This window comes from Rhinatrema bivittatum, chromosome 11, assembly GCF_901001135.1.
Source record: "Rhinatrema bivittatum chromosome 11, aRhiBiv1.1, whole genome shotgun sequence".
In the NCBI taxonomy this organism is placed as follows: Eukaryota; Metazoa; Chordata; class Amphibia; order Gymnophiona; family Rhinatrematidae; genus Rhinatrema; species Rhinatrema bivittatum.
The window spans coordinates 16,181,531-16,200,049 of NC_042625.1; the positions used below are offsets into that span (position 1 = coordinate 16,181,531).

Below are 18,519 nucleotides of genomic sequence, written 5' to 3' on the forward strand. Positions count from 1 at the left end.
GTTGTACAGTAGTACTACTGAAAGGCACGTTTTATATTAAAAGAGAAACTAGCTAAGTTCCTACAGGGAGAAATATGCTTAGAAATGAATCCCTTCCGTTTAAACTTGCTAATGCTGTCAAGATATTTGCCTTGAAGCAGTTTATGGAGATGGAAATGATTTGGCTGCTCTCGGTTATGGATTTTTGTTTTCAGGGAAATGAGAGAGTGTGTCATCCCCTTCCCCATCATTCACTGACAAGGCCTCATCTTCTTGGGGCTTTGACTTGATAAGTTTGGGCTCACTGGGCCAGAAGTCCTGCCTCTGGTGTATTGATAAGTAGGATTGAAGCTTAAATCCCGGACACCTTAGTCATTCTAGCATTGAAAGATATGATTCATTCCAAGCCCTTCTACCTGCAGCTACCCACCCAACTGCCTTTTGGGAATGGCTCCCATCCTGGAGAAAATTATTCTAGTTTTCTAACAGAATGATTCTTGGCTCTGGTCTTCTACCCCAAGCAAGTCTGGCTTCTCAAAGAAAATATCTGTATTTGCTTGGTTCTAAAACCAGATGCATGTGGATGTATCTGGGGCCATCGTCATTACTGTTGTCTTGACACCCAAAAGCCCAGAGTTGAGAACCACAACTTAAATACAAATTTAAAACTAACATGGCAAGATTTGATGTGTCTTTTTGAACCAGGAAGAGGATTCTGCACATTTCAGTGGGTGCTGAAATATGAAAAAGGGTTTTACATTCACCAGAGCTCTTAATATCTCCTAAAAAGGAGGCATCATGGACCACCTTATTGGAAAAATAACCTTAAATCATAGCAGGACAAGATTGAAATTCTCTAAAACGTAGGACTAGATTCGGTGACTATAGAAAATCTCCATCTCCTTGAGCATTTTTCACATTTTGTTGTGTCAGTGCATTGGACTTGCATGCGTTTAAATCTTTCAGGTCAAAACATATTTTATTGGGGGACAAAGTGTACATGTATTCAATAAATTTATTTATTTATAACTTTTTTTTATACCGAAGTTCAGGTAACAGAATTACTTATCACTCCGGTTTACATTATAACAAGTAGAAAACAATGACAACATATGTCTTACAATGAACAAGGGAGTGAACAATAAACAAACACAACTGAAATCCAACAATTGGATAAATCTGCAATCCACTTGGTGGAAACACCTTTGATAGCAGTGAATCTCTTGGAAAAGTTTTCACCAACTTCACCGAGAGGCTGATGCAGTATGGGCACTCATTGAGTGCCCGTTTCCCCTAACGTGCAGCCTTCCACCTCTCCCGGCACGCAGTACATATAGGGAAATGAGCTGCCACGTTATAAAGGAGGCGCTAAGAGGAGTGATGCATCCATGGCAACGGGCGCCTGGGAGAGGTACGAACATCCGTTTTCTCCCACTACCGCATAATATACCTGGCCTGGATCGTGTATGTTGTGCACCCTGAACTTTTTTTTCCTGGTCAAGCCTTTTTTTTTTTTTTGGTGTTCATACAGCTTTCTGCAGTTCTTCCTGCTTAGTATCACGATGATACTTTGTAGAAGGAACCATAGAAAGCATTTTTTTTTTTTTTTTTTTGCTTTTTTGTTGAGCCCTTAAGTGTGGAATGACTTAACACTAACTCCAGGGCTGGCGATAAATTTTCCACATTAAACAGGGCGAGTTGGACGGGCCAGCATTTTTTGCATCCCAGGCTAATAGCCTCATCTACATAAGAACATAACAAATTGCCATACTGGGTCAGACCAAGGGTCCATCAAATCCAGTATCCTGTTTTCCAGCAGTGGCCAATCACAAGTAACTGGCAAGTATCCAAACATTAAATAGGAGTTTATGGATTTATGGATTTTTCCTCTAGGAACTTATCCAAACCTTTTTTTTTAAACCCAATGTTACTAAGTACTGTAACCACATTCTCTGACAATGAATTCCAGAGTTTAACTATATGCCGAATGAGAGAGAATTTTCTTTCATTTGTTTTAAATGAGCTACTTGCTAACATCATGGAGTGCCCCCTTGTCCTTCTATTATCTGAGAGAGTAAATAGCTGATTTACATTAACATGTTCAAATCCTTTCATGACTTTGTAGACTTCTATCATATCCCCCCTCAATCATCTCTTCTCCAAACTGAACAGCCCTAACTTCCTTAGCCTTACCTCATAGGGCAGCCATTCCATGCCCCTTATCATTTTGGTTGCCCTTCTCTGTACTTTCTCCAGGGCAGCGAAATCCTTTAATAGATGCAGTAACCAGAATTGTACACAGTATTCAAGGTGCGGTCTCACCATGGAGCGATACAGAGGCATTATGACATTTTCTGTTTTATTCACCATTCCCTTCCTAATAATTCCTAACATTCTGTTTGCTTTTTTGACTGCTGCAGCACACTGAGCCGACTATTTCACTGTGTTATCCACAATGATGCCTAGATCTTTTTCCTGGGTGGTAACTTCTAAGATAGAACCTAACATTGTGTAACTACAGCAAGGGTTATTTTTCCCTATATGCAACACCTTGCACTTGTCCACATTAAATTTCATCTGCCATTTGGAAGCCCAATCTTCCAGTCTCACAGATCCTGCTGCAATTTATTACAGTCCGCTTGAGACTTAACTACTCTGCATAATTTTGTCATCCACAAATTTGATCACCTCACTTGTTGCACCCCTTTCCAGATTATTTGTAAATATATTAAAAAGCACCATCCAAGTACAGATCCTGGAGGCACTCCATTGTTATCTTTTTCTACTGTGAAAACTGTCCATTTAATCCTACTCTCTGTTTCCTGTCTTTTAAGCAGCTTGCAATTCACAAAAGGTCATCACCTCCTATCCCATGACTTTTTAGTTTTCTTAGAAGCCTCTCGTGAGGGACTTTGTCAACTGCCTTCTGAATATCCAAACACACCACATCTACCGGTTCACCTTTATCCACATGTTCATTCACCCCTTCAAAAAAATGTAGGATATTTGTGAGGCAAAACTTCCCTTGAGTAAATCCGTGCTGGCTGTGACCCATTAAACCATGTCTAAATGTTTTGTGAATTTATATGTGATGAGCACTATTAGCTATGTGCTCAACCCGTTATTGCATTGGGCATTAGCTTAGCACTTCCAAAATGCACATCTAGTAGAGAGTTAACTGGTGCACTGGCCTGAGCACCCAGTATTGCATTAGCCTCTTAGATTTGTCATTCTTTGACCAATCTTATTTACAAAAATGTTCAAGTTCTGTCAAGTTCCTTGGGGAGCGTTTATGGACAGCAGTCTTCTGGTCATGCCACACATTTTCAATTGGCTTGAGGTCAGGCCTCTGACTGGGCACTACAGGACATTTATCTCTTCTCTTCCTTAGCTAGTCCAGTGTAGCGTTGGCTGTGTACTGCAGGTTCTTGTCATACTGAACGGTAAACTTTCATCCCAATTTTAGCTTTCTTGAAGATTACAGCAGGTCTTCCTCCAAGGACTTTTCGGAACATTTCTCCAGTCATTGTCTCTTCTATCCCGTCAAATGTCACAATCCCTGGTGATGAGCAACATCCCTATAACATGATGCTGCCACCACCACGCTTCGCAGTAGGGGGATGGTGTACTCTGGTTGATGTGTTGGGTTTGTGCCAAATGTAATGCTTTGCATTCAGGCCAAACATTTTCTATTATAATTTTGTCAGACTACAAAACCTTTTGCTACCTGGCTTCAGTATCCCCTGAGTGTGCCTTCCTATACTTCAAACGAGATTCAAGATGAGTAATGGCTTCCTTCTTGTCACTCTACCACAGAGGCCAGATTTGTGGAGTGCTTAGGATATTGTTGTTACATGCACACTTTGACCAGTCTTGGTCATGGAAGACTGTAGCTCTTTCAAAGTTGCCTTCCTGAACAGTCTCCTTGCTTGGTCTTCCAGTTTAGAGGGATGGCCTGATCTAGGCAGGGTCTTGGTGGTGATATAACATCTGCCATTTGACCATGCAGATCCAGATCTGTGCCTTTTCACAATTTTGTCCCTAGAGTTCTTTGGAGAGTCCTCGATGCTCATTGTTTGGTCTTTGCTTTGAAATGCTCTACCTAGCAAAGAGAATTTATTCTATCACCACGTGAATCAGGAAAGTTTAATACAGGTGGGACCCGTTCACTTGGTGTGTGTTTCTGAAGGCAGTTGGTTACATCACAGCTTTGCTACAAAGTGCTCAAAGTGGCTACAGCATTATTAGTATTTAGGTATGATATTCCTGCCCCAGAGAGTTTATAATCTGTGGGTACCTGAGGCAGTGAGAGAAAAGCTCACTTGCCCAAGATCACAAGGAGTGTCAGTGAGAGAATTTGTGCTCTGGTTTCCCTAGTTCTCAGCTTCGTGCTATAAGCATGAGGCCTGTGTACAGTGTATATTAGAGCAGCGATTCTCAACCGGTGTGTCACGTGCTACCGGTCTGCTGCTTCTCTTCCCCCTCTTCCTTCACCGAGCAAGAGGCAGATGATCTTCCACTGCTGTCGTTGTTGCACGGGCTATCAGCACGTGCAAGCCTGGCTGGGAACGGCAGCAGTGTTAGTGGAGGCTGACGACTGCGGCTGGGCCTTTTCTTCTTCCCGCACCTGCCCCTATGATCCGAAACAGGAAGTGATGCGCAGGAAGAAAGAGCCATACTATATGGAAAAGTAGCAGTGGCAGCGTGGGCCCGGAACAAAATCCGAAGCAATTGGCAAAGGAGACAGCAGCATTAGCCTCCCGCGGCTGATGAGATTCTTCTTTCTTGGCCTGCAGGGGCTGGAGGAGGAAGCTGCTGCAGCTACTGTTTTGTGCTCTGGGGGAGTGCAGGAAGTAAGAGAGAGAGAGAGAGAGCCAGCCAGCCTGTGTGTGTGTGTGATTGAGAGTGTGTATGTGTAACTGGATTGAGAGGATGTATTTGACTGAGAGCATGTATGTAAGTGTGTGAGAGAGAGCATTGTCTTCTAAAAAGACAGAAACCATCTAGCCATCCAGCCGATAACATCCCATCGAGACTCCTGCTTCTCATCCCTGACACGATCTCAGGACCTCTGACCAGCATCATAAACAGCCTTCTAACACAAGGAAGCTACCCAGACAGCCTCAAAACCGCCTCACTCAAGCCCCTCCTCAAGAAACACAACTTAGACCCGAATGTACTAGCTAATTTCAGACCCATCTCTAACCTCCCCTTCGTTGCCAAACTAACGGAGAAACTGGTAAACACCCAACTTTCTGAATATCTAGAAGACCACAAGATCCTATACCCTTCGCAATATGGTTTCCGTAAATCACGCAACACGGAAACCCTCCTCATTTCTCTTACAGACCATATTATTATGGGGTTAGACAAAGGACACTCCTTTTTACTAGTCCTGTTAGACATCTCGGCGGCATTCGACACCGTCAACCACACCATCCTGCTGGATCGCCTAGCAGATATCGGCATCTCCGGATCTGCCCACAACTGGTTCAAGTCCTTCCTCAACAATAGGACTTTCAAAGTCAAAATCAACAATAAAGAGTCACCCCTAACAAAATCAACTCTGGGTGTACCACAAGGCTCCTCCTTATCCCCTACCCTCTTTAATATATACCTCCTCCCCCTCTGCCAACTGTTAACAGAGCTCAACCTAATTCATTATCTGTACGCAGACGACGTGCAGATTCTAATCCCTATAACAGAATCAATATCAAAAGCGCTCACTCACTGGAATAACTGCCTTCTTTCCATCACTAATCTACTCAACAGCTTAAACCTGGTTCTCAACGCCTCCAAGACATAGCTGCTCCATATCTCCTCAAATGAAAACAATATCGCCCCACCATCACCACACTCTTCTCACATTACCTGCAAGCAGGTTAGAGACCTTGGGGTAATACTAGACAATCGACTAAACCTAAAGAAAATGGTCAACACAACTTCCAAAGACTGTTTCTACAGACTACAGGTTCTAAAACGACTTAAACCACTCTTATTCTTCCATGACTTCAGGACAGTCCTCCAAGCGCTACTATTCGCCAAAATAGACTACTGCAGTGCCCTTTTCCTAGGCCTCCCCAAATCCACTGCAGATGATTCAAAACGCGGCAGCAAGATTGCTGACCAGTACCAGCCGCGGCGAACACATCTCACCCATCCTCAGGAACCTACATTGGTTACCAGTTCATTTCAGAATTCTATACAAATCAATCACCTTAATTCATAAAACCATCCATCATCTTCAACTCGACCTGGAAATCCCATTCAAACTCCACTCCTCCAACAGACCAACTAGGGATATTCTCAAAGGCACTCTGAAATTTCCCCCCACTAAAGCCTCACGCCTCTCTACAACCAAAGACAGAGCTTTTTCGATAGCTGGCCCATCTATCTGGAATAGCATCCCATCAAATCTCAGACTGGAGCCCTGCCTTTTAACTTTTAGAAAAAGACTTAAAACCTGGCTCTTCCTCCAAGCCTTCACCGATCCACCAGACATTCACTAGTTTGACCTCACTCTTACCCGACCTGGCATTTACACTCAAGAATGGACTCTGACTCTTCCAGGTTAAAGCACCTATTAAGCATTTAACCGTACACCCTACGGTAACACTTTATATTTCTCCTGCCTTATCTTCCTTCCAGCTTGTCGCAAGCTTCCAAGTTCTCTTTCCCTGTTGATTGTAACTTTGACTTATTCCCTCCTATTGTTTAGCTCTCGTTTACTTGAATTGTTACTCCAGTTATTCCCTGTTAAATGTAAACCGATCCGATATGGTTATTACTATGAAGGTCGGTACAAAAAACTGTTAAATAAATAAATTGTGTGATTTAGAGAAACTGGTCAGAGAGGTGATGTGTGTGTGTTTGTGAGAGACAATGAAAGTGACTGGAGCATGTGTGTGAGAGAGAGAGACTGGTCAGGGAGGTGACGTGTGTGTGTGTGTGAGAGATAATCCATGGGAGTAAGAAGCCTGGTGTGAGGGAGGGTGTGTGTGTGTGTGAAAGAGCATGGGAGTGAGAAGCCTGTATATCTGAAAGAGAATATGGCAATGGGAAGCCTGTGTGTGTTTGTAAGGTGAGTTGTACGGGGAATATCATAATTCTGCTTTACATCCATAATTGTGGGTGAGAGGGGCTTCCTGTGGATGCAAACTGTACTTTTACATTTAGCCCCATGACGGTCACATGTTCAGTGTGTCACGCATGTGAGAACTATCTGTCAGGTGTATCCTGACAGAAAAAAGGTTGCGAACTGCTGTATGTTTTATGATATGTATTAAATGTATGTTACTGCATGAGCACATATGTGCCCTGAGAAGGAGGTGGAGAAGGGGATGGAAGAAAACATGAGTTTGCTATGCACTCAGTGGTTAACTTCAGAAATGATCAGTTTTGGATATTTGTGCCAGTGCAACAGCAAACTTTCCCAGCCCCACAGAGGCATTAAGAGTTTTTGCTTTGTGATTTGAATCTTTACAGATACAGCCATCATGAGTGAGGGAAAAGAGCTGATGAACGCTTCCGAGCCGCAGAGTCCGAGTGGAAGCCCCGAAGCTGCAGCGATCCCAGCCATGGACTCTATGTTTAACGTCAAGATCCAGATGCCAGGAGCAGATGTCCTTGAGATACAAGTGAGAACTTTTTCTCCCTGGGTTGAGCAATTCGGCTCTGCCCAGCTGATGGACTTTACTGGCATTTCCCATGGTTAATGAAGGCCATGACAGGAGTGTGGCAGGAACCGGTTCAGGGGAGCTTTGAAATCATGGCTAGAGCTAAATCTGCAGCTTCGGCGCGAAGGTGCGTGCTTTGCTCAGCCGGTGCCCCAAGTGATTGCACAGTGTACATTACACAGCGTGTGGAGAGGGGATGGCATCTTTTGCCTGCGTTGCATTCTGTTGTGTGGCCCATGCCCTTCTCTGTACGTCCCGTAGGTTTCCCCCAAGGAGCTGGTGCAGGAGATCATTCAGGTCCTGATGGAACACGAGGACTCTTGCCATCGGACCTGCTTTTCCCTGCAGCACGAGGGCACCGTCTTGGACAACTTTGCAGAGCTCTCGTCCGTGGCAGGTCTGAAAGATGACTCCATGCTGAAAGTGATCGAAGGTGAGAGCTGTTGGGACTGTCTACATTTTAGTTCTGTACTAATTTCGGAAGGAAATGATTAGAAATTAGTAATTTATTTTTTTTTAACTGAGTTGTTTCTTCTTGTAATCTATTGAACAAAATATTGTCTAATGTGGAGCAATGTGCCAACTGTAGAAATTGTATTTCTTTTATTCACCCTTTCTTTGCATTATTTGTAAATTTTTCATTTAAAGGGCTAGTAAATAAATCTCAAACATATTATGCAGCTCTAGTTATACTTCAACACATTGCAGTTTAAAGTCTTCTTATAGTTGTGTGTTTTCTTTTTTTAAAACAAGTTACCAGCCTTGTGGTTGCATAGTCTTGAGATAAACTTCTGAGCTTTAGTGGTCATGTGGGGGTATATTTTATATTATGTCATAGAAACACAGAAACAAATATTGCAAAACAAAACAGTTTACTAAATGTTGTAAAAATATGGATAATCAGCAAAGTAATATCAACATTGAATACAGTATCACAGTAAGCTGTACATCAATACAGGCAAACAGGAGACAGATATGAATAAAGAGAGAACATTTAATCAAAGAATAATAAAGAACAAACACCTCCCATATATGCCCTCCTCATATAAGCCAGTGTCCTAGGAAATCCAGAGGACCTTTACAGGCCCAGAGACTCTGAAAAAGAACCAGCTATTCACCCTCTGTTCGTCTCGGCTCATCTAATTAGAATAAGCAAACACTATGCTTTATATATCTCTCTGCAAGTTAGGTATTTCAAAGACATTTCAGTACCAGTCCTTTTGATCTCCCAGTTAGTAAAAAGACACCAAATGTTTAATTCAATATCAGCTCATTGGTTTGGGTACTAGTCTTTAGCATTTGGTCTTCCCAGGTAATAAGAAATACCAAATGTTCCTTGGGGCCATCCCAGCTCTTTATCAGCTCATTGTTGCTAGAATGTCTCAGGATAGCAGGGAACAAATGGTGATAGTGCCATGCCTTTATTCAATCCCTGCACTCAATCACAAGCAATATATTGATTCATACTCTTCAATCATTGGAACCTGTTCTGATCCATAGCTGTCTATTCGTGGTACAAAGTCTTCCGGAGATCTAGCTAGCTTGCCTAAAATTCTTTCCACCCTTTCACATGCAGCTGTCCTACTAAGGGCTGAGTCTGAATCTGTCTGATCACAGCTGCTAGTGCACTCTTCTGAATCTACTAAAGAGAATACGTTAGATCTGGCCACTGCGGTTTCAGGATCCCGTGGTCACATTTCGCTGGCGGGAAAAGCTGGTGACAGATGGATTTTTGCTTTCTCACGTTCCAGAGCCGTACACGATCAGGGAAGCCCGAATCCACATCCGCCATTTCCGGGACCTGCTCAAGAGCCTGGACCCCACCGATGCTTACAATGGAGTGGACTGCAACTCACTGTCCTTTCTGAGTGTGGTCTCGGAGGGAAACATTGCAGGTACATTACTCAGGGGTGTGCCGGTAGAGCTGTGCATGGTGGGGTGGCTGTCACAGCTATCAAGCTGGGTAGGAATTGGCTGTTTGTCTACTCTCAGCACAGTTCAGAGGTTGGGAAGTGAGGTGAAAGGTACATTGTTGAAAATTGATAAAAGACTAACATCGGGGCATGAATATTGGGCCTTTAAGGGTAGGGGGTCTTGAAGATACCAAGTATACAGTATTTGTGTGGTATGTTAATAGATGGTGTTTCTTATGCAATTAGCTTTAAGCCTTGAATGCACTGGACCAAATTAATTTATAATAAGATTTAGATAGGAAAATCTGAAAATGGCATAGTTAGATTTGTTTTTATTTCTATGCGTATATAGATACACAGGTGCATATATATCGCTGTTTTCTTTTACACCATGTAGCACAGAGATAAAGTAGGGATGTGCGTCATTTGAAAACGGCAAGGAAAGGAAAACAAAATTTGTTCAGTTCAAATCGAAAACGACACAACTCGCCCCCCCCCCCCCCCCCCAAAAAAAAAATATTTCTTGTCCTTTTTTTCTTGTTTTAGCTCAGTTAAAACCAAAAATGAAACACAAGTAAACAAAACATAATGAAACCAAACCCAAGCAAACTGAACATGTTTGCCCTGTGCCCTCTCCCCACAAAGCATTTGACGTCCGTGCATGTGTTCACCTGTGTAAAAATGCAGCCGGGTCGCGGGAGGGAAAGTCTGCGCAGTGGTGCCGTATTTTGGTTCTGCGCCCGCTCTGAACCCGGTGCAGAAGGACTGCTGATAGTTTTCCAGAACCCTGCAGAGTTTTCGTTTTTTTTGAGTGCACCGGGTAACGTGCTGCTGGCAGAGGCAGCAAAATCCACAGGAAGGAAGGGATGGGGACCTGATTTCAAGTTTTTTTTTTTCTGTTCTAGATCGGGCTTGCCATGAGAACAACGGGAAGAGGAAGAAACGCGTGTTTTCTGAGCAAGAGCTGGAGTCCATCGACTGCTCCCCTCCGGAATACATCCTCCCGGGGTGCACGGAGCGGCCCCTCTCCCCGCTGCAGCCAATGAGCTCGGATTGCAAGGTCTGCCGAAATGGGAAGTGCTCTGGGGGTCTCTTACATTCCAGCCTTCGGCAAGTTTATCTGGGGCCAATCAAACTCATAAGATCCATCTTTAAAAGGGAAATGTAAACAAGCTTTGAAAGTCAAGGACTTCAACCCTTCTCGCTTTTGGGGGGCTTCTTGGAAGGAAAAAAAATGGCCAAAAAGCGAGGTTACCAGGAACTACCCTCTCCTCTACATAGAAATATCTGCAAGGGTCATGAATGCAGATTTGTGGAAGGATTGCCTTATCTATTGCATCCATCCAAATGGTCCAGTACCTCTGTCTCTTAAAAAGATCTCCTGGAAAACCCCAAGAACAGCATTCCTAATAGAAAAGTCAGTCCCAAGAGACCGTTCTGTATTTCACAGGGAGAGATGGATCGTCGCGTACCAAGAGATGCAATCGGAGACCAGGGACATGTGGCAGATGTGTACAGAAATAATCCTGCTGGTCTTTGACACCACAGCCTGATTAAAAATCTGATCGGGAGGTGTGGATGGGCAGGCTAGATGAGTTGTATATTTATGTGCAACCCAAACCTGTTTGGAGAGATTACCTCCATGGAAGGCCTTGCTGTTTACTAGACAGTACCAGCACCTTCAATCCTTGAGCTTTAAAGACCAGCCAGAACTCCAGATTAATGAAAGCACGTGCTAGTTTAATTCCACTCATAGCCGCTGTATGCCAGTAGTCATGTGGAATAGTGTGAAACACTGCTGCATTAGATGAGTAGAAATTAAATAGTAAATTAGACTGCTGAATCTTTCAACAAACACACGCTTATCTCTTAATTGTTCAACCTAGTAGTCTCTTAATGAAATGAATTGTATTTGTGCCATAGCCTCTGCAGTGTTTGAAAGCCCTCATGATGAGTGGATGGAACCCACCTCCCGGTAACCGTAAAATGCATGGGGACTTGATGTACCTCAACGTCATCACCATGGAAGACCACCATGTCCATATTACCGCATCCAACAGGGGCTTCTACATCAACCAGTGAGTGTCTGTCCTGCTAGCACATGCGTGAACAGTCTTCTGCTTGACAACTAATGTTTGTTTTGGTGTTTTCTCAGGATATTAGAACATGCTGAACAATTAGAGGGTCATTTTACCCAGGTAACTTGGCCTGATTGTAAATTGCCGTCCCGTCTCCCACCCCTCAGATGTGCACATACTTTTAACTGCAGGGCCGTGGCAAGGGGTGGAGGTAAGAAGGGCACCAAGCCAGGCCAGGCACAACATCACCCTTTTGAGTCAGTTTGAGAGTCTACGAGCCCGTGACCCCAAAAGGGGAGTGGGAGGAAGGGGTCATAAAGCAACTCTTGCCTGGGAGCACTTTTTTATCCAGTGACTGCTCTGTTTAGCTGAATTAAAAAGGGGTATTCTGTTTTGCACTTAGGCCAGTGGAGTAAAACAGCACGCCTGCATGGGATGTCCAAAAGTACACTTGCTATTTTAACCTAACTTGGCCACCTGCACGGATAGCAGATGCATAGCAAGTGGATAGTTTTTTTAATACATAGACTTTACATTGGCTTTTTTTTTTTTTTTTTTTTTTAAAGGGAAACAACGAGGGATAAAATAACCTCTATACCTAGTACAAAATCCAGGCTATTGAAAGCTGCCCCCTTCAGTTGGTGAAGGGGATCAATACTCTGCCTTCCTGCCAATCACATTACTGGAAAGCTAACTGAATATTCAGTTAGCTTAGAATATGCAGGAGGTTGCGGATTGAAATGATTCAGATTAGCCAACCTGATGATGCAATTATACTTTGGCTGTTTTGGCAATGGTTGGAATGCCGCTTTCAGCTAATTATCAGTTTTTCTGCTGTCCTGGTACTGAGCAGAGTAGAAAGATTGTAAACAGAATCTTGCATTTTATTACTACAATGTGATCACCTTAAAAAAACAAAAAAACAAAAAAAACCCCAAACAATCCTTGCCTTGCCTCGATTTCAGGTTTGCACTGGTATAACCTGCAGAGCTAGGCAGCCTGATAGCCTGCATTTCTGTGTATCCTTTCTTCAGGCACTAAAAGGCCTGGTTGTGCTGAACAAGGCATTTCTGCATGGCCAGCCGAAGAGTAAGTGCCTCACAGGTGGCCCCAACAGAAGAAGAATTATTCAGATGTTATGAAATCTGAGTTGGGACTTGCAGCAATACCAGAGGAAAGCTGCTCTTTTCCTGTCACTGATCCAGCATTTCTTGGAAGACTGATAGCCCTCAGGAAGGGATTATAGAGTTGCCACATCTTGTGTGCTCAGAAAAATAGGCTCTAATTGTGAGGCATGCAGCGCTATATACCTGCATGGGGTGCTCTGATTTATGAGTTGGCCAAGCTGAAATGCTTCTGTAATGTTTAAATGTGCAGGGATGGCCTGATTCTATTAGCTTGGCAGATAAGTGACCAGCTCTGGCATGTCTGAGGTTTTTTCCATGCCTGTGGCAGCTTTTGAATATGGTCACTATTCATGACTCTTTCAGGCCCTGCTTGCCCACTTCTCGAAAGCTAGTCAAGAAATGTATTAAATTTAGTCTAAGAAAAAGGGAGACCTTTTTATTTATGTATGTGTATATACATTTATAAATTGTTTTGTTTTGTTAATCTTTATTTCTGTGTATTCATGTGGACTAATATGACATCCAAGATGGAGCTTCCATTTAGAGGGCAGTTTTGATACTGCTCGTGGGGGCAGGGGGCATGCAGTCCTGTGAGTTCTTTAAGCTGATTTTCATAGCGCAATCTCCCCGTGGAGTTTCCCTCTGAAAAACTGTAGCCAGCGTGCAGCACCCGATTACGTTTCTTTCCATGGACTTGTCCTTCTCTGTATGGAAGCAGGGGAACAATGTGTGAGAATTGTAAAAACGAAATTTCCGTGTGGACTTTCGTTTCCCCCCTGCCATCCCCTGACCTAACTTGGCCCCTCTTTCATGCAGGGGAAAAATGCATGCCCTTTGCAACATGCTTACCCAAATGTTGCCCCTTAATCTGTTTGTCGCTGAACACTTGAGCCCTTTGACTCCTCTGCAGGCTCTCTCTAAGTTAATTTTGTTTTTTATGTTCATTTATTCACATTTAATTCACATGCCAGTCGAGCAACTATCTAGGCAAGTTACAATAAACAGCAAGAAACACAGTACACTCATATTTTATCCCAAATCAATTAAAAGCCAAAGCTTGGTTCCTGCCTTTCTACTTTCTGCTGCTGGCCCTTTTATTTATTTATTTTTGCGTGCATTAAAAAAAAAAATGATAGCGTCCTGGGAAATTGGAGTAGTATGCAGTATATGCAAGAGAAAGACGGGACTTTTGCTTTTGTACGTGTTCCCTGTCCCTCCACCACCTTGCTCGCTCTTGGGCTGTCATCGCAGATTTCTGATGGCAGTATAGCAGGACCCTGGCATGCTAGGGGCTTAACTCCTGGGTACTGAATGGGAGGTTAAGGAGAGTTTGACTCAATTAAGCCTTTACAGGAGACAGACCAGAAGGCTTTTAAAAAAGCAAATAGTCACCTCTCAAAATTGTAAGCATAAAGCAAACAAGTGAGGGATTGGATTTTGACTGTCAACTTGTTTGTTTACAAGTCCTATTTTAGTAAGCCTGCTACAGTGGTTTAGTTTCTGTTGCCCTGTGGCTTATCTTTTGTCTGTTTTGCTATTTCTCTTGCTGCACTATCCAGGTCAACGGCAGACGTCTTTAATCCCAAACCAGCCAGTCCCAGCCACCTCAGCCACAGCCTGGTGGAGCTTTTATGTCTAATCAGTCCCATCTTCAAGAGGAGCTTTACGGCACTGCAGAAGAAGAGGTAAGGGACGAGGCAGGGCAGAAAGGCCTCGAGCGCCTAAATCGTCATCTGGGGAGTTTGTGTTCGAAAATTCTCCAGAAGTTACAAGGGCAAAAATGTACTTACATCTGTAATTTCTGCAGATTGACTTATAGTGGAAAAAAATACACATGCATAGTGGAAACTACACGTGCACATTGGATTTTTCTTCTCTAACCTAGATACTCCCCTAGGGGTGACTGTTTTTTGAATCTGGGTAAAAGGATGCATGTTGTGAAATGTGCACCGCTCCCGATCTTTAAGAAATGGATGGTTTGTTTATTTTGCTTTTAATGAGCAGGGTACATCGACATCCCCTTGAAAGAATAGCGACTCCATTTCAGACCTACAGCTGGACTGCTCCTTGTACAGATCACATGATTGACTACGTGCGTGCCGAGGATGCCTATGCTTCACGGTTGGGCTATGAGGAGCACATCCCTGGCCATGTAAGAATGTCTCACTACTATGGGAGCAGATGACTCCAGGGCCTAAGGAACCTGGAAATGCTGAACCTTTGCCCTGTGAACAGGTGGGGGTGCACATTCGGAGAAAAGAAATGGTTCTACAGCTCCTTGTAGTGTGGGGTTTTTTTTTTTTTTCTTTAGACTCGAGATTGGAATGAAGAGTTGCAGACCACAAAAGAGCTGCCCCATGGTAGTGCAACAGACCAACTTCTGAGGGAGAGAGCTACATTTAAGGTAAGGCAATGCTGTGATGAGAGAGAAACCCAGGAAATCCATTTTATATTTATTTATATATATATATCTTTTATATACCGAGGTTCAATTAACAGGATTAATTATCACTACGGTTTACATTACAACCAGTAAAAAAAAACAGTGACACAGTCTTGTCTTACATAGAACAGGGTAGAGAAACCTGGATAACATAACTAGGGTGAAAGCAGGTATAGCAACATGGGTAGACATAACTTGGGCGAAAGCTGGGAACTTATGTTGGGAGAACTATGCTAATCTCCTTATGGAGACAGTAACATGATGATCCGGACTGAAACCATGGCGGAAAGGAGTGGTTATGGGAAAGCTTGGTCAAACAACAAAGTCTTAAGTCTCTTCTTGAAGGTGATTGGACATTGTTCAAGTCTTAGTTCGGGAGGAAGCAGGTTCCATTGCTTGGGGCCCGAAGCGGACATAGCTCTTTTTCTGAAGGAAGTCTTGATGGTAGGTGCTTGCAGAGTGCCTCTCTGGACTAGTCTTAGAGGACGGGCGGAGGTGTGGAGTTGCAAAGGTATTGTAAGATCCAGTGGTGTGGTGTTGTGTATGGCCTTGTGAGTGACAGTTAATAGTTTGTGAAGGATTCTAAACTTAATTGGGAGCCAGTGTAATTTCTTTAAAATTGGAGTAATATGATCCCTCTTGTTGGATTTTGTGAGAATCCTAGCAGTTGTGTTCTCTAACAACTGGAGGGGCTTGAGTGAGATATCAGGCAGGCCGTGAAGAAGTGCATTGCAATAGTCAATTTTTGAGAAAATGATGGATTGTAGGACTGACCTGAAATTGTGGAAATGGAGGAGGGGTCTTAGCCTTTTTAGAACTTGGAGTTTAAAGTAACACTCCTTTACCGTGTTGTTGATGAAGCCTGTGAAGGTCATTTGGCTGTCCAAGATTACCCCGAGGTTCTTGACCTTAGGTGAGAATGAAGGGAACACTGAAAGTTGCAGGTTGTTTAGCGGTAAGCTACCATCTTGTGTGATAAGTAGGAACTCTGTCTTGTCTGAGTAACAAATTGAGCTTTGAGAGGAGGTTGTTAATGTGGATAAGACAGGCGTTCCAATAGAGGATGGTTTTTTTGCAGCGAGTCGGTGATTGGTATCAGGATTTGGACATCGTCTGCATATATATAGTGGGTAAGTTTCAGCTCGGAAAGAAGTTTGCAAAGAGGGAGAAGATAGATGTTGAATAGTCGGGGATAACGATGATCCTTGTGGAACTCCTAGGGTAGAAATGAAAGGGGGGGATTTTATGCTGTTAATCTTGACTCTGTAATGCCTATTCTGAAGGAAGGATTTGAACCAGTTTAGGGCAGTATTATTGATGCCGATCTCTGCTAGCCTTTCAATGAGACACTGATGGTTCACTGTATCGAATGCGGCCGATAAGTCTAGGAGGATGAGCAGGCAGGGCTGTTTCTTTTCTAGGTTCATGAGGATGTTGTCTGAAAGAGAAATAAGGAGGGATTCCGTGTTTCTAGCTTTACGAAATCCAAGTTGAGCTGGAGAGAGGATATTGTTATAGTCCAAGAATTCGGAGAGGAGTTTGACTATTCTTTCTAGGATCTTGGCAATGATGGGAAGGTTTGCAATCGGACGAAAGTTTGCTGGGTTGTCTGTGGAGAGGTTTGTTTTTTTTTTTAGGAGGGGTTTTAAGATAGCCAGTTTGAGAGGGTCGGGGACATGACCTTGTGCTAAGGAGGCATTGATGATTAGCGAGAGAGGTTTGGAAACTTCAGCGGCACATGTTATAAGAAGATTCGCTGGGATCGTATCAAAAGGGTGGGAGGATGGTTTTAGTTTCCTCAGTAGTGATTCTATTTCTAGGGAGGAAGTGGATTCGAATTCTTCCAGGCATGCCGTATAAGGCGAAGAGGCAGTGAGAGGTTGATTAGTCTTATAGCTAGAAGGCGCTGCCGCGGGGAGAGGACATGATTGGCCAGGGGAGATTAAAGTTGTGCGGGAGGCCAGTAAGTTAGCTATTTTGTCTTTGAAATAGTTGGCGAGTTCAATGGACTCTCTACTTCTAAGCCAGACTTTGGAGGATTCTTCCTCCACAGCAGTGGTCTCATGAATTAACATGTGCCGTTGCGTGTTTGAATAATTCTTTTTTTTTTTTCTTCTTTCCGGCAGATTCATTCAGATTTTGTGGCTGCCTCCACCAGAGGGGCCATGGCAGTCATCGATGGCAACGTCATGGCGATTAATCCTGGGGAAGAGGTGAAGATGCAGATGTTTATATGGAACAATATCTTCTTTAGCGTCAGCTTTGATGTGAGGGACCACTTCAAGGAGCTGGGGGGTGATGAGGCAGCCCATGTGGCTGCTGGCCATGACCTCAAGGGCGTGCAGGCCTACAGTAGCTTGGATATCGAAGACCTTTACGTTCTGGGCACCGTGGTGTTAGACTATCGAGGGCACAGAGTGACGGCGCAGTCAATCATCCCAGGAATCCTGGACCGGAAGGAGGATCAGAGCGTGGTGTACGGCTCGATCGACTTTGGGAGAACGGTTTCTTCGGACGCAAAGTATCTCGCGTTGCTGCAGAAAGCCTCCAAGCCGTTGAGGATTCAGAAGCACAGTGTGCTGAATGAGAAGGAGGAGCCGCTCGTGCTGTGCTCCTCTGTGGAGTGCAAAGGGATAGTGGGCAATGACGGGCGCCACTACATCCTGGATCTCTTGCGCACCTTCCCCCCGGATCTAAACTTTCTCGCTCTGGATGAAGAGGAGGAGGTGCCCGATGAGTGCAGGAAACTGCAGTTCCCCAAGTCCTATCTGCACAAGCTGTGCTGTCTCCGCCCAGAACTCGTGGAGAGTTTTGTCCAACACAAGTGAGCTTTTTTTTTTTGAGTCTTTAGCCATTTGATGTGGATGAAGCAGTCTGGCATATATTGGTGTGTGTGTGTGTGTGTTTAATTCCTCAACAGTCGCAGAAGCTTTAAAATATAATGAGGCTGGGTGAGACCTCGGGAGTCTTATCTCTTAGCAGGATGTGCTGGTCCTACGCCATCCCAGATAGGTATTTGTCCAGTCTACGCTTAAAATCCTCCAGCGCTGGAGATTCTAGCACCTTCCTATGTAACCTGTTTCCATGCATAACAATACCTTATTTTTTAATTTTAATATAGTCGACCAAAATCTGCTGTGTTGAGATGACCAGTGGCAGGTGTACCATCTTTTTTTCTTTTTATATAGCATCTTTTAGTTTTCTTTCAGTTCTCATGCTCCTGGCTGGCTTAATAATTTCTGTAATATTGGCTCTCGGAGAACAGGAGATGAGCAGGAAGAAAGAGCTCCTAGCACATGCTAA

At 43.7% G+C, this 18,519-nt stretch overlaps 1 protein-coding gene across 2 annotated transcripts in view; it reads left to right on the forward strand.

Annotated features, from left to right (window-relative positions):
• Positions 1-18,519, forward strand: part of LOC115100849 (clustered mitochondria protein homolog) — a 58,096-nt gene that overhangs the window by 7,747 nt on the left and 31,830 nt on the right. For both annotated transcript variants that reach the window (XM_029619840.1, XM_029619841.1), the window contains exons 2-10: positions 7,465-7,616; positions 7,917-8,088; positions 9,407-9,550; positions 10,474-10,628; positions 11,492-11,646; positions 14,333-14,458; positions 14,778-14,925; positions 15,085-15,177; positions 17,343-18,040. In XM_029619840.1, coding sequence (XP_029475700.1) covers positions 7,465-7,616; positions 7,917-8,088; positions 9,407-9,550; positions 10,474-10,628; positions 11,492-11,646; positions 14,333-14,458; positions 14,778-14,925; positions 15,085-15,177; positions 17,343-18,040 — 1,843 coding nt within the window. The remainder of the gene's footprint in view (positions 1-7,464; positions 7,617-7,916; positions 8,089-9,406; positions 9,551-10,473; positions 10,629-11,491; positions 11,647-14,332; positions 14,459-14,777; positions 14,926-15,084; positions 15,178-17,342; positions 18,041-18,519) is intronic.